Raw genomic sequence first — 15,209 nt, 5'->3', positions numbered from 1 at the left:
TATTAATGCAATTAAATTTCATTTCACATTTTATTTTTCATGAATCTCCTTCATTAAAGTACCTTTTTACTTTTTTTTTTTTGGACAGGCTGTCTCACCTTATTGCCCAACCTGGTCTCAAACTCCTGGCCTAAAGGGATCCCCTCAGCCTCAGCCTCCACCATGCCCTGCTCCTATTCATGTATTTTGCCCATTTTTTTTTTCCTGTTTGACTATATGTTTTTTACTTATTGATACACAGGCTTCTCTTTTTATTTTCTTTACGATGTCTTCTGATAAACAAAAAGTCTTAAATTTTTTTTTGGCAGTGCCTGTAGCTCAGTCAGTAGGGTGCTGGCCACATACACCGAGGCTGGTGGATTCAAACCCAGCCTGGGCCAGCTAAACAACAAGGACAACTGCAACTAAAAAATTGCTGGGCGTTGAGGTGGGTACCTGTAGTCCCAGCTACTTGGGAAGCTGAGGCAAGAGAATCGCTTAAGCCCAAGAGTTTAAGGTTGCTGTGAGCTGTGACGCCAGGGCATGGCACTCTACCCTGGGCCACAGCTTGAGACTCTGTCTCAAAAAAAAAAAAGTCTTAATTTTTTTTTTGAAACAGAGTCTCACTTTGTCGCCTTTGGTAGAGTGCCATGGCCTCTTGCCTCAGCCTCCCAAGTAGCTGGGACTACAGGTGCCTATCACAACACCCAGCCAATTTTAGAGATGGGATCTTGCTCTTACTCAGGCTGGTCTTGAACCTGTGAGTTCAGGGCAATCCACCCACCTTGGCCTCCCAGAGTGCTAGGATTATAGGCATGAGCCACTGTGCTAGGCAAAAATTCTTAATTTTAGCAAAGTAAAATTTATCAATCTTTTTTTATTTATATTTTGGGCCTTTTGTCTATACCTCCGTGAAGTATTATACTGTAGTTCCCATGCAGTAAAAGAAACAAAAGATTTTTGTTTGTTTGTTTTAAATAAGATTTGTCCCCTCCAAAACTCATATTGAAATTTCATTGCCATTGTATTGGGAGATGGGGCTTTTAAGAGAGATTAGGTCACTGAAAGGGATCAATCAATGCCTTTCTAGCTAAAGGGGGTTAATTATCCCAAGACCAAATTAGGTTTCTTCAGCTTTCTCTTAGTTCCTCTCTCATCAAGTGGTCCCTTCTGCTTTTCTACCAGGCTATAAAGCAGCACAAGGCCCCTCACCAGATACAGCTGCCCAATCTTGGACTTCCCAGCTCCAGATCATGACTTAAATAAACTTTTCAGTGGTGTCTGTAGATCAGTGGGTAGGGGGCCGGCCACATACACCCAGGTTGGAGGGTTCAAGCCCAGCCTGGGCCTGCTAAACAACAATGACAACTGCAACCAAAAAATGGCCAGGCATTGTGGCAGGCGCCTGTAATCCCAGCTACTTGGGAGGCTGAGGCAAGACAATTGCTTAAGCCCAAGAGTTTGAGGTTGCTGTGAGCTGTGATGCCATAGCACTCTACCCAGGGCGACAACTTGAGACACTGTCTCAAAAAAAAAACAAAAAAACTTTTTTTCTTTAAAAATGACAGAAAATGGACTAAGGCAATATTGAAAAGCAAAAAGTAAATTGCCATTATTTGCAGTTGATATGCTTATCTAATGTAGAAATTCAAAAGGTATGTCAAATTATTAAAATTAATGATAGACTGGATGTGGTGGCTCATGCCTATAATTCCAACACTTTGGGGAGCTGAGGCAGGAGAATCACTTAAGTTTGAGAACAGATGGGTAATGTAGCAAGACCCTGTCTATTCAAAAAAACATTTTTTTTTAATTAACCTAACCAGGCATGATGAATGTCTACCTGTAGTCCTCGCTACTCCTGAGGCTAAGACAGGAGAGTTGTTTGAGCCCAGGAATTTGAGGTTACAGTGAGCTGCGATTGAGCCCCTGTACTCCAGCCTGGGTAAAAGAGTAAGACCCTGCTTCTTTAAAAAAATAGTAATAATAATGATGAGAGCGTTTAGTAAGAAGTCTAAGATGAACATATGAAAACCAGTTGCATTTCTATATAATACAATACCAGTTAGATTAGAAAATACCATTTAAAAATCGACATCACTGCCACCGAGCTATATACTTAAAATTGTTAAAATGGAAATTTTTATTTTTATTGTTAAATCATAGCTGTGTACATTGGTGCAATCAAGGGGTACAATGTGGTTTCATATACAATCTGAAATAGTCTCATCAAACTGCTCAGCATAGCCTTCATGGCATTTTCTTAGTTATTGTATGTAGGTAGACATTTGTATTCTGCATTTAGTAAGTTTCGCCTGTATCCATTCTAAGATGCACTGTAGGTGTGGCCCCACCCAGTACCCTCCTTTCACCCTAACCTCCCCCCTCCCTTCCCTTTCCTTGCCCCTTTCCCTATATTCTTGTGCTATAGTTGGGTTATAGCCCTCATGTGAAAACTATAAATTAGCTTCATAGTAGGGCTGAGTACATTGGATACTTTTTCTTCCATTCCTGAGATGCTTTGCTAAGAAGAATATGTTCCAGCTCCATCCATGTAAACATATACTGTGTATATTTGACTACAAAAAAAACCCAGAATGGATGCTATTTTTTTTTTTTTGAGACAGTCTCACTGTGTCACTTGGGTACAATGCTGTGGCATCACAGCTCACAGCAACCTCCAACTCTTGGGCTTAAGGGATTCTCTTGCCTAAGACTCCCAAATAGCGGGACTACAGGCGCCAACCACAACGCCCAGCTATTTTTTGGTTGCAGTTGTCATTGTTGTTTAGCTGGCCAGCACCAGGCCCGAACCTGCCAGCTTCGGTGTATGTGACCGGTGCCCTATTTACTGAGCTACGGGCGTCAAGCCCAAATGGATACTATTAAATTTGGTTATAATAGCAACAAAAATGTAAGATACTCTGAAATACTTTCAATCAAATATCTGTAAATCCTTAAGGAAAGAAAAATGAAACTGTATTAGGGAAGACCAGACTTAATGAAACTATATACTACATTAATGGATTAGAAGATACTAAATTATAAAGATGTCATTTCCAAAATGATCTATAGACTCAAAGCAATCCCAACAGATTTTCCCAAGAATTTGATGAAATGACTTCTGGAGTAGCCAAGATAATCTTGAAGCATGGTAATGTGGGGATCTGCTTCATCAAATATTAAAATGTATATATTAGAAGGCTTTGCACGGTGGCTCATATCTGTAATCCTAGCACTCTGGGAGGCCAAGGCAGGTAGATTGTTGAGCTCAGGAGTCCAAGACTAGCCAGTCAGGCTCTAAAAATCTCTAAAAATAGCCAGGCATTATGCTGGGTGCCTATGGTCCCAGCTATTCAGGAGGCTGAGAAAAGAGAATCACTTGAGCCCAAGAGTTTGAGGTTGCTATGAGCTATGACACCATGGCACTCTACCGAGGGTGACAAAGTGAGACTCTGTCTCAATAAATAAATAAATAAAAATAAATAAATAAGTAATAGCTGGTGGGCGGCCCCATATACCGAGAGTGGTGGGTTCAAACCTGGCCCTGGCCAAACTGCAACCCAAAAAAAAAAAAAAAATAGCCGGGCATTGTGGCCAGCACCTATAGTCCCAGCTACTTGGGAGGCTGAAGCAAGAGGATTGCTCAAGCCCAAGAGTTTGAGGTTGCTCTGAGCTGTGACACCAGGGCACTCTACTAAGGGTGACAAAGGGAGACTTTGTCTCAAAAAAATAAGAAAATAGGGCGGCGCCTGTGGCTCACAGGAGTAGGGTGCCTGCCCCATATGCCAGGGGTGGGGAGTGCCAGCCCCTACCAAAAACTGCAAAAAAATAAGAAAATAAAAATAAATAGATAAAATAAAATGGTGTTGTGTTATAATAAAAAATATATTTGGCTTTTGGATCTAGTGCACGTCATAGATTTTCTTAAATCTTTGGAATTTCTAGAATAAGAGCAGTATCTTTTGTTGTTCATAATGAGCCCCTTTGATAACATCTAAGTTTGTGCTAATGAAGTGATTTAGGATTGGTGCCTTTAGATAGCCTCAGGATGGGGTCTGTCACCGAAAGTGAGGTAGCTAGAGAGTACAGGCTTGGAAATTTCTGCCTCCAAGAAGGAGGTGGGGGATAGGTATTCAGCTGTATAAAAACTCTTGGACAACCAGATTTGATGAGCTTCCAGGTTGCTGAACACAGGGAGGTGCTGGAAGGGGTAACCTGAGGAGGTGCTCATGGGAACCCTCAATTTATAGCTAGTTGGTCAGAAGCATGGTCACAACATGATTGCGATTGTCATTATGGGACTGAGCCTTTAACCTGTATAACATGACCCTACCTCTATAGAGATAGTATCAAATTCAATTGAATTGTAGGACACCCATTTGGTGTCAGAGAATTGCTGGAATGGGGGGTAGAAATTTCCCACATATCTGGTTGTGGAAGTGATCCATGTTTTATGAGAGTATAGAGAAACAAACATGTTTTCCCTAGATGTTGTTCTTTCTTTTTCTTTTCTTTTTTTTTTTTTTTTTTGAGACAGAGCCTCAAGCTATCACCCTGGGTAGAGTGCTTTGACATCACAGCTCACAGCAACCTCCAACTCCTGGGCTCAAGCGATTCTCCTGCCTCCACCTCCCAAGTAGCTGGGAATACAGGCACCCGCCACAACACCTGGCTATTTTTTGGTTGCAGGCATCATTGTTGTTTGGTGGCCTGGGCTGGATTCGAACCCGCCAGCTCAGGTGTATGTGGCTGGCGCCTTAGCCCCTAGATTTTTTTTTTAAATTTGTGTAGCATTTAAAGATTTTTAAAGTTTTTAAATAAACTTTTTTTTACAGGAATTCTATATTTATAGAGCTTTATAATTTTTATAGAAAAATTGTGGCCTGGCACAGTGGTTCATGCCTGTAATCCAGGCATTCTTGGAGACCAAGGCAGGTGGACTGCCTGAGCTTAGGAGTCTGAGACCAGCCTGAGCAAGAGCAAGACCCACATCTCTGGTGGCGCCTGTGGCTCAGTGGGTAGGGTGCCGGCCCCATATACCAAACTCAGCGCCAGCCAAACTGCAACAAAAAAATAGCCGGGCGTTGTGGTGGGCGCCTATAGTCCCAGTTACTTGAAAGGCTTGAAGCAAGAGAATCACCTAAGCCCAGGAGTTGGAGGTTGTTGTGAGCTGTATGACACCACAGCACTCTACAAAGGGAGAGTGCCATAAAGTGAGACTCTGTCTCTACAAAAAAAAAAAAAAGACCCCCTCTACTAAAAATAGAAAAAGCTAGCCTGGCGTTGTGGTGCACACCTGTAGTCCCAGCTACTTGGGAGGCTGAAGCAAGTGGATTGCTAGAACCCAGGAATTTGAGTTACTGTGAGCTATGATGCTATGGCACTGTACCCAGTGAAACTCTGTCTGAAAAATTAAAAAAAAATAAAAAGGGTGGCACCTGTGGCAGTGGTGGATTCAAGCCCAGCCCTGGTCAAAAACTGCAAAAAAAAAAAGACAGAAAGAAAAATTGTGATAGCACAGAGAGTTCTTATATATCCTACGCCCAGTTTCTATTATTAGCATCTTATATCAGCACATTTGTTACAGTTAATGAACCAATGTTGATAGATTGTTATTAAAGTCGACAGTTTATTGAGACTAGATTAGTTTTTACCTAATGTCCTTTTTCTATTTTAGGATCTCATCCAGGACATCCTATTATAGTAAGTCATGAACTCCCTTTAGTATCCTCTTGGCCTCGTTTGTAAACTATAATAAAATCTTAAGGCCTCCCCAGCTGACTGAATAGACACCCCTCTTGGCCAAATACCCTAAAGCAGAGTTGCTGACCCTGAGAAGGGATGTCAGACTTGTCTGTCTTGCCTCTCCTCTGGGAGATATCTTTTGTAACTCTTTAACAGGCCTAAGGCTATACAAGACAAAGCTTAAACCTCACTTTCTGGTCATCAATTTACTTAGTGGATCACTTGTTGGTGGGGTGGCTTGTCTCTGATTTTAAAATATTCCAGGCCTTTAGACAACACTTTATTTCTTTAATCAATTGCAAATCAAAGAATTTAAAACCATCTATAACCTGTGATGCTACACTTTGAGATGTCCTGTCCTGCCTTTTCAAACCAAACCAAGGTAACCTTCAGGTATTGATATGTGACTTTACCAGTAATTCCTGTCTCTCCAAAAGTTATAAAACCAAACTGTAATCCAACCACAGTGAGACCTCTTGCTCAAGGCTTCTTGGATGTGGCTTTCTGGACCATGGTCGCACATATCTGGCTTGGAATAAAACTCTTTACATTATTTTACGATTTGGGTTCTTTTCCATTGACAAGTTTCTTAGACTTTGTTTTTGATATAAAGGTGTACTGCTCAGGTATTTTGTAAAAGGCCCTTTAACTGGAATCTGGTTTTCTCATAATTAAACTAGGGCTATAGGTTTTTGGGAGAAAGACTACAGAGAAAAAGTACCATTTTCAACACGTCATATCAAGGGTACATATTATCAAAATGACTCATCATGGTTGATGTTGACCTTGATCACCTGACTGAGGTAGTGTTTAGCAGTTTTCTTCACTGTAAAGTTATTTCTCCTCTCCTTTCCCTATTGTACTCTTTGGAAAGAAGTCATTTTGCATAGCCCACACTTAAGGACTGGGGAGTTATGCCCTATGTCCTTGAGTGGTCATTATTTACCTAAATAATTTAGAATTCTTCCGTACAAGTGATTTATCATTTCTCACCCATTTATTTATATATTTGACCATATTATTATATCAGTATGGGCTCATGAATATTTATTTTATACTTTCATTATACTCCAATACTACTTTATTTTTGACCAAAGTTTTCCATCTTAGGCCATTGGGAGCTAGCTCTTTTAGTTGATTTAGGTATTCCTTTGACATACCCCGATTAATGTAGGGGTTTTGGTTTTGTCTTTTGAGCACTTTCTTACTTTATGACACTATAATATGCTTTTTTTTTTTTTTTTTTGCATTTTCCTAAGCTGCCATCTTCCATGGAAGTTTTTTGATTTTTTTTTTTTTTTTTTTTTTTTTGAGACAGAGTCTCACTCTCCTGCTGCCTAGGCCAGAGTACTGTGGCGTGAGAGCTCACAAGCAACTTCAAACTCCTGGACTCAAGCAATCCTCTTGCCTCAGCCTCCCGAGTAGCTGGGACCACAGGTGCCTGACACAATGCCCGGCTATTTTTTTTGTTGTTGCAGTTTGGCCGGGGCTGGGTTTGAACTCTTGGTATATGGAGCCGGCGCCCTATCCACTGAGCCACAGGCACCGCCCTTGGGTTTCTTTTTTTGAGACAAAGTCTCACTATGGCACCCTGGGTAGAGTGCCATGGCGTCACAGCTCGCAGCAACCTCAAACCCTTGGGCTTAAGCGATTCTCTTGCCTTAGCCTCCCACATAGCTAGGACTACAGGTGCCCACCACAACACCTGGCTATTTTTTTGTTGTAGTTGTCATTGTTGTTTTGCAGACCCAGGACAGATTGGAACCTGCCAACCTGGGTGTATGTGGTGGCACCCTAGCTGCTGAGCTACAGGCGCCAGGCCATGGAAGTTTTATTACAATATTTTCACTCTTCTCAAGCAGCCACAATTCCTGTCCTTGCACCAGTCCTTAACCTGATTCTCCTCTAACTTACCTACCCCTAACTAGTTCACTAATTTGTGATTTGCAAATCATTTCTTTTTAAAGAAGTGGAGGTAAAATGAATAACTATGAATAAAATAGCAGAGTAAAAGGGACAACTCCCTTCTTTTCCTTTTTTTTTCTTCTCTTTTCTATTTAACCTGTTATATGTAACTCTTCCTCCCCGACCTAAAGTTAGCCTACTGTGCTTGATTTGCTTTTCCTGCCTTGGCTTATATATGAAGCCGGTAAATATTATAGATGCCCATAATATTATAATTGTTCTCATATAGGACAAAATAGTTACTTTTCAGGCACTTGAGACCATACCACTAATAGGAAATATCAATTTTATTTGCCTCTGGAACAAAGCCTTCACTTGGGCCACCAATTCAAACCTCTCCTCTAAACCTTCTGACATATCTGTTTAACAAGGAGCCAGATAGCTTGGTTAGAGTGTGTCTATTTTCTTTCTCCTGGTTTACCTTTATTTGAAATAATAGCCCACTGCAAGAAGCAGATCACAGTCTCCAAGGTCAGTGGGGAAGTTCCTGGGACGTCAAACAATTGGATAAAGCCACTGTACTCCCTTCTGAATATGAATCTGAAGAATGTTTAACTGCAGAGGATCCCACAGGGCATGGACAGATGTCCAACCTTGAGCAGGCAAACAAGCAAAAGGTCAGTAGCAGAAAAAAAAAAACACAACAAAAATTAAAAAAAAAAAAAAAACAATCTGGAAAGCTTCTTCCTGAGAATATGTTATTTATGTAACTGGAAGAGCAAACCTCCTTCCCACGCCACCCCCGTGGGGGTGGAGGATTACTTGTTTCAGAGGATGTAAGTCTTTACATTGCCTCTCTTCCACTGGAGCAGTGGGAGTATGAGACTTTAATCAAGAATTTAATTTAGTAGAAGGTAGTAGGAGGATGACACCTACAAAAATGTAATTGGCACAGAGTACAGACATAGGGTATTTCCAAAGCTTGGTGTTTGTGTAGCAAAGCAGTAGCCAGTAAGAGATAGCTGGATTGTGGGGCCCGATGATTCTAAGCTAGTTTCAAACGTCTTTTTTTCTTTTACTGTCTGATTAGGCATGGTCTGTAAGCTAGGAGATAAAAAATAACTTACATTGTTTTCCAAAATAAATGCTATCTTTATAGAGAGTAGGGGTGAAGCTCTGTTGATTATAGAAGAGTCAAATGTTTCTCTTTCTCAGCATGGAAAGAGAACATGAGAACATGTACTCTCAGTACAGCGCTGTGCCTCAGAATTAATGCCTGCCTTCGGGAGATGTGGGTGTGTTTGGCATAATAGTTACTTACTGGACACCAAGAAGAATTAGGTATAAATATCTCCAAGGGAACTAAACTTGAACTACCCACATTCACCCTGCACTTTCTTGCTAAAGTCCTATTCTAAATAGAATAAATAATTCAGACTTGGAAAACTGAATTATTGGGAAAGGAGGATGGATCCTGGTGTAAGAACAAACCCTGTGAGTGGAGCCCTGGGCTGGTCCTGAAAGAGGAGGGGAGCTATCAAAAGCAGTTTTAAAGAAGGAAGTTTGAACAAAGGAGATACTGGCAGAGAAAAAAGAAGATATGAAGAGAAGGGATTTGGGTATGCTCAAGACCATTGCTATGGTTTATATTCTTTTGATGTTTTGTCTTGAGACGGGGAGTATCATTTAAGAGTTACGTCTGGCTATATATAATAGAAAACGCAAAGTCAGTAGATAAACTAGATACACATCCATTTTTCATGTAAAAGAATTCCAGAAGTGGGAATTTCAGGGCTGGTGTGGCACTGGAAACTCAGACTTGTTTTGGTTCCACTGTGGGGGTGTATGGCTTTCACTCATAAGATCACAAAATGGCTGGGAGCTCTTTTGAATTTTTAATTATTATAAGTACATAATAGTTGTATATCTTACTAAAGCTCAGTTAAGAAGCTCTCACAGAAATTCTTCTTACCCTCTTCCACTTATCTCTTGTTAGCTTTCCTTCCAGCATGTGGTTATGTCTGGGAGACACAGTGTTTTCACTGGATGTTTTGCCACCTCTAATAATAGAGAGGTACTGTTAGCGGGAAGTGGAGAAGGAGTAATGACATAGCAGTCATGTAAAGTTAAGATTTTTTTTTCTTAGATAATTAATTCTCTCAAATAAGCCTTAACTCTTTGGCAAAGAGTTTGTGGGGATGGTATAGTAAGTAAGGCAACAGAGCAAAAAAGGTGAAATATAGCATGATCCACATAGCCACGCCACTACCTGTGCTCATGCAAAGGAGGAGTTATCCAGGAGATGTCAAGCTGCAAATGGAGAAAAACCCACAGTGTACCTTGGAGCAGGGGGAATGTCAGAAAGCTAGGTGGAAGACTTAGCAGGGTTCTGAGACAACTGCCCCCAACCCCAGCCTTTCCTTTGCATACATTATAGGAGAAAGTTCACCTCTGGAGGAGCTGGGCAAAAGGGGAAGCCTAGTTCCCCTATGGTTGCAAGATAGATGCAGTTGTTCTAAGCAACACATCCAGAAATAACATCTAGAAGAAAATCAGCAATCAATTCTGTAACCTCTCTTTTAAAGTGAGGAAACCTTTCCCAGAAGACCTCTCCGCATTTGCCACAACTGGATCTCGTGCCCACTTTTTTTTTAAGAGACAATGTCTGGCTGTGTCATCCAGGCTAGAGTGCAGTGGTGCAATCAGAGCTCACTGCCATAGCTCACTGCAGTCTCCAACTCCTGGGCTCAAGGGATCCTCCTGCCTCGGCCTCTGGAATAGCTAGGACGACTACAGGTGCAAACCACTATGTCCAGCTATTTTTTAAATTTTTGTGGAGACAGGGTCTTGCTTTGTTTTCCAGGCTAGTCTCAAATTCCTGGCCTTAAGCAACCCTCCCACCTCAACCTCCCAAAGGCTGGGATTACAAGTGTTAGCCTCTACACCCAGTCATGTGCCCACTTGTAAACAAGACGTTGGCAAGGGAAATGGGACTATATTGGCTAAGGTTACTGATCCTCAACCTTGGGTGCATATTAGAACTGAAAGAGTTTTAATACTATTTCTTGTGCCTACCACACATACCAATTTCCTTAGGATCCTTAGGAATATGACGGAGATATCAGCATTTTTAAAGGTCCCCTACATCGTTCTAACATGCAAATAAAGTTGAGAACTACCGTGGCATCCCACCCTGTGGCGCTGCCATCACCTGGGAGCTTATGGAACTACAGGTTGGTTTGTTCCACTGCCCAGACCTAATGAATTAGAAACTCTGGGGGTTGGTTCCATTAGTCTAGTGCACCCTAAGATTTGTGGACCACTGACCTAAACTTACCAAGATTTTACCCTAAACTGCAGTTATGGTTACCTTTTCTGAAGCATGGTTAAACGAAATTAGCAAGGAACTAGGAGTTTGAAGAGGATGGGCAGGTAAGCAATTGTCTCAGCTATAAGAATTCTCATTCACTTAAACAAGAAACAGCAAACAAACAAAATGTACTTTGAATTAATTTTAAGCTAGCAGAGAAGTTCCAAGAAAATACAAGGAACTCTCCTATACCTTTACTCCAAATGACCAACTTTTTTTTTTTTTGAGATAGTTTTACCCTGTTGCCCTGGGTAGAGTGCTGTGGCGTCATCATAGCTCATAGCAATCTCAAACTCTAGGGCTCAAACGATCCTCTTGCCTAGTTTTTCTATTTTTTAGCAGAGATGAGGTCTCACTCTTGCTCAGCCTAGTCTCTAACTCCTGAGCTCAAGCAGTCTACCCACCTAGGCCTCCCAGAGTGCTAAGATTATAGGTATGAGCCACTGTGCCCAGAGAAGCAAGCAAATTTTTCAGAATTTCCCCAAATTTGTTTTGGCATCCTCTCTCTATAGAATATGCACACACATATACACATGTCTGTGCACATACACACTTTGTCCTCACCCATTTGAGAGTAGGTGCATACTCCTTTCCCTCTGCCTGTTCATACTAAGACCATAGGCATTCTCTTATAACATAGTACAATTGTCAAATCAGGGAATTTATTTATTTATTTGCAGTTTGTTGTTGTTGTTGTTGTTTTTTGCTAGGGCCGGGTTTTGAAACTGCCACCTCCGATATATGGGGCTGGCACCCTACCCCCTTTGAGCCACAGGCACCCAAATCAGGGAATTTATTATTGATACAATAGTATGCAGTGACTAATCAAATTTGTCAGTCATGCCAATTGGGTTCTGTATAGCCTTTTTTTTTTTTTTCCTATACAGGAAACAGGCATTTCATTGTCATTTTTTTTTTTGAGACAGAGTCCCACTATGTTGCCCTCGGTAGAGTGCCTTGGCGTCACAGCTCACAGCAACCTCCAACTCTGGGGCTTAAGCGATTCTCTTGCCTAAGCCTCCCAAATAGCTGGGACTACAGGCGCCCGCCACAATGCCCAGGTATTTTTTGGTTGCAGTTGTCATTGTTGTTTGGCTGGCCCGGGCTGTATTTGAACCCGCCAGCTCCAGTGTATGTAGCTGGCATCCTAGTTCCTGAGCTATAGGCACTGAGCCTGTCATTTCTTTTTTAATCTGTTGCATTTTCTCAGACTTCCTTAAAAAAAAAAAAAAAAGACATGGACATTTTTGATTTCTTATTTCCTTCTGTGAAAGTATAAATACCCAGGGAAATTTTGCCCTCCAAGAGACATTTGTTGATTTCTGGAGTTATTTTTGGTTGCTAAAACTGGAAGGGCAGGGCGGTGCCTGTGGCTCAAAGGGGTAGGGCGCTGGTCCCATATGCTGGAGGTGGTGGGTTCAAACCCAGCCCCGGCCAAAAACCACAAAAAAAAACAAAAATAAAAATAAAAACTGCAAAAAAAAAAAAAAATACTGGAAGGGCTGGAGGTGGATGGGGTGATGACTCTATAAGAGTGTCAGTGTACTTAATGCTGCTGAACTATATACACTTGAATATGGTTATGGTGGTAGCATTTATGTTAGGAATATTACATAACAATAAACAAAACTGGAAGGGAGCAGGCCAGGAATGCTGCTAAACGTACTATCATGCACACAACAACCTCCCACAACAAAGGATTATTTGCCCCAAAATGTCAGTAGTGCCAAGGTTGAGAAATCCTGGTATAAATTAACACAACCTTGCTAAAGGGTATTAAGTGTACAGTTCCACTGAGCAAACAGTCTCACTTCTCGAAATGTATTCTAGGGAAATATGACCAGCGAGCAATGATGTATGCACAAAGGCTTTTATTGCAAATACTATTTATAATAGAGACAAATTTGATACTATTAAGTGTCTGTCACAAGAGCTGGGATTGGTGGCACAATTATAGTTCCAGCTACCTATGAGGCTGAGGCAGGAAGATCCCTTGAGGCCAAGAAAGTCCAGCCTTGACAACAGAGCAAGACCTATCTGAAGAAAAATAAATGTCTACTACAAACATTAATTTAGAATATATTCATATAAAAGAAAACTATACACGTACTTTTAAAAAAAAGGTTGCCAGGGCTCAGTGCCTGTGGCTCAAGTGGCTAAGGCACCAGCCACATACACCTGAGCTGGCGGGTTCGAATCCAGCCCAGGCCTGCCAAACAACAATGACAGCAGCAACCAAAAAATATCCAGGCATGGCGGGTGCCTGTAGTCCCAGCTACTTGGGAGGTGGAGGCAGGAGAATCCCTTAAGCCCAGGAGTTTCAGATTGGTGTGAGCCATGACACCATGGCATTCTACCCATGGCGACAGCTTGAGGCTCTGTCTCAAAAAAAAAAAAAAGGTATCTAGGTGCGGTGGCTCACGCCTATAATTCTAGCACTCTGGGAGGCCAAGGTGGATGGATTGCCTGAGCTCACACCTGAGCCAGAGCGAGACCTCATCTCTAAAAATAGCCAGGTGTTGTGGCAGGGGCCTGTAGTCCCAGATATTTGGGAGGCTAAGGTAAGAGAATCACTTGAGCCCAAGAGTTTGAGATTGCTGTGAACTTTGATGCCATGGCACTCTACCAAGGGCAACAAAGCGAAACTCTTGTCTCAAAATAAATAAATAAATAAAATTGAATAAAAAGTTAAGGTAGAATTTTAGATGTAAACTTGGAAAAATGTCTATGATATACCACATAAACCAAAAACAGGTTTAAAACAATATAGTGTATATTATCTCCCCTATGCTCTAAACAGTATGAAAATTAATGTAAACATTTCAAAGTCTTAAAGGATACATTTCAAACTGTTAATAATAGTTATCTTTGAAGGGTGATATTAAAGGGAAATTTTCATGTTCTCTAGCTTGTTGGAATCATGTATCATCAGAAAAATAGAGACATTAAAATATAATGATGAGATTAATATCCCACAGTTACTAATTAAATAATAGCTGGCAATTATTCATGGAGCTAGAAAAGCACAGCTAGGTGTCCTTTGGGAAACTTTGGTTATCAAAAGCAACCGCCACACCCTCAAAACCCTAGGGATTTCTCAGAAAGTGATACTGAGGGTGAGCTATCTTGTGGGTGAAGGAAATAGAAATTTTCAAGCGATTCCTGACTCTCCCAAAACCACTGAAAGCGTCTGCTCTTGGTTACATTATTTTGCTGGCCTCAGACCATTAATTTGAAGTTTTATATTTGACGGGATAAGCCTAAAATACCTTAAAAAGCAAGCTGAAATTATAACACTACTAAAGCAGTGTTTTTCAAATAGTAAGTTATGATCCAATGAGTCATCAAATTTATCCAGTAAGTTATGACCAACTTTTTTAAAAAACAAAACATTCAAATTCAAATAAAATAGAGTTGAAAACCATGTTTGTACTGGTCTGGATTAAAAAATTTATTTCTTTGTGTGGGTTGTGGTCTACAAATTTGGATGTTACTTAATTACACAATTTAGAAGAATAAATTATTATGCAAGCTTAGGCTTAAGAGAGTCCTTGCTTGATAACTTACAGTGTTTCAACATTGTCTTTAATGTTTCAAGTTAGTGAAGGTGTTTACAATCTCTTATACACTTGAAAATTACTTTTTAATACTGGAGAATTAAATTTAGTAGATTTTAGAGGTCACAAACAATTGAATATAACTTTGACCATTTTATACCTTTGAAAGTATTAAAAATATAAAATGAATTAGAGTATCACATCCTGTTTCAATGATACCAAGTATTATTTATTTAAGAAATTAAAAATGTGTATACCACCTCTTATTTTTCTTTTATGAGAGTCCAATAGAGAACTTTGGTTATATTTTCCTTAATCAAATTAATTAAAATAGTATATCCTAATGTTATTAAATTAACATTTTGCAAGATTGTAAAATTTTGACTTTTAAAGTAACAGTGCCACCTGGTGGTTATTCTAAACAAATGCTTTTATTTCTCCTGGATGCATACTTTGAAGAGGGATTGCTCTTTGGCCTGTGATATCCTGTAGCCGGTAACTATGTTTAACCTGAGAGACTACCAGACTGTTTTCAAAACTGCTGCACCATTGCAATGTATGAGAGTTCCAACTTTTCTACATCCTTACCCACACTTGTTATTTTCCATCTTTTTGTTTATAGCTATCCTAGTGGATTTACAGTAATATCT

General features: G+C 40.5%; 1 protein-coding gene across 1 annotated transcript in view; it reads left to right on the top strand.

Annotated features, from left to right (window-relative positions):
- Positions 1-8,152: 8,152 nt before the first annotated feature.
- HSDL2 (hydroxysteroid dehydrogenase like 2) overlaps positions 8,153-15,209 on the top strand; it is a 116,361-nt gene continuing 109,304 nt past the window's right edge. The window contains exon 1 of the mRNA XM_053565748.1: positions 8,153-8,309. Coding sequence (XP_053421723.1) covers positions 8,269-8,309 — 41 coding nt within the window. The 5' untranslated portion in view covers positions 8,153-8,268. The remainder of the gene's footprint in view (positions 8,310-15,209) is intronic.

This window comes from Nycticebus coucang, chromosome 2, assembly GCF_027406575.1.
Source record: "Nycticebus coucang isolate mNycCou1 chromosome 2, mNycCou1.pri, whole genome shotgun sequence".
Classification (NCBI taxonomy): Eukaryota; Metazoa; Chordata; class Mammalia; order Primates; family Lorisidae; genus Nycticebus; species Nycticebus coucang.
Note: the sequence above shows the minus strand (reverse complement) of the source record. Positions and strands in the feature narration are given on the sequence as shown.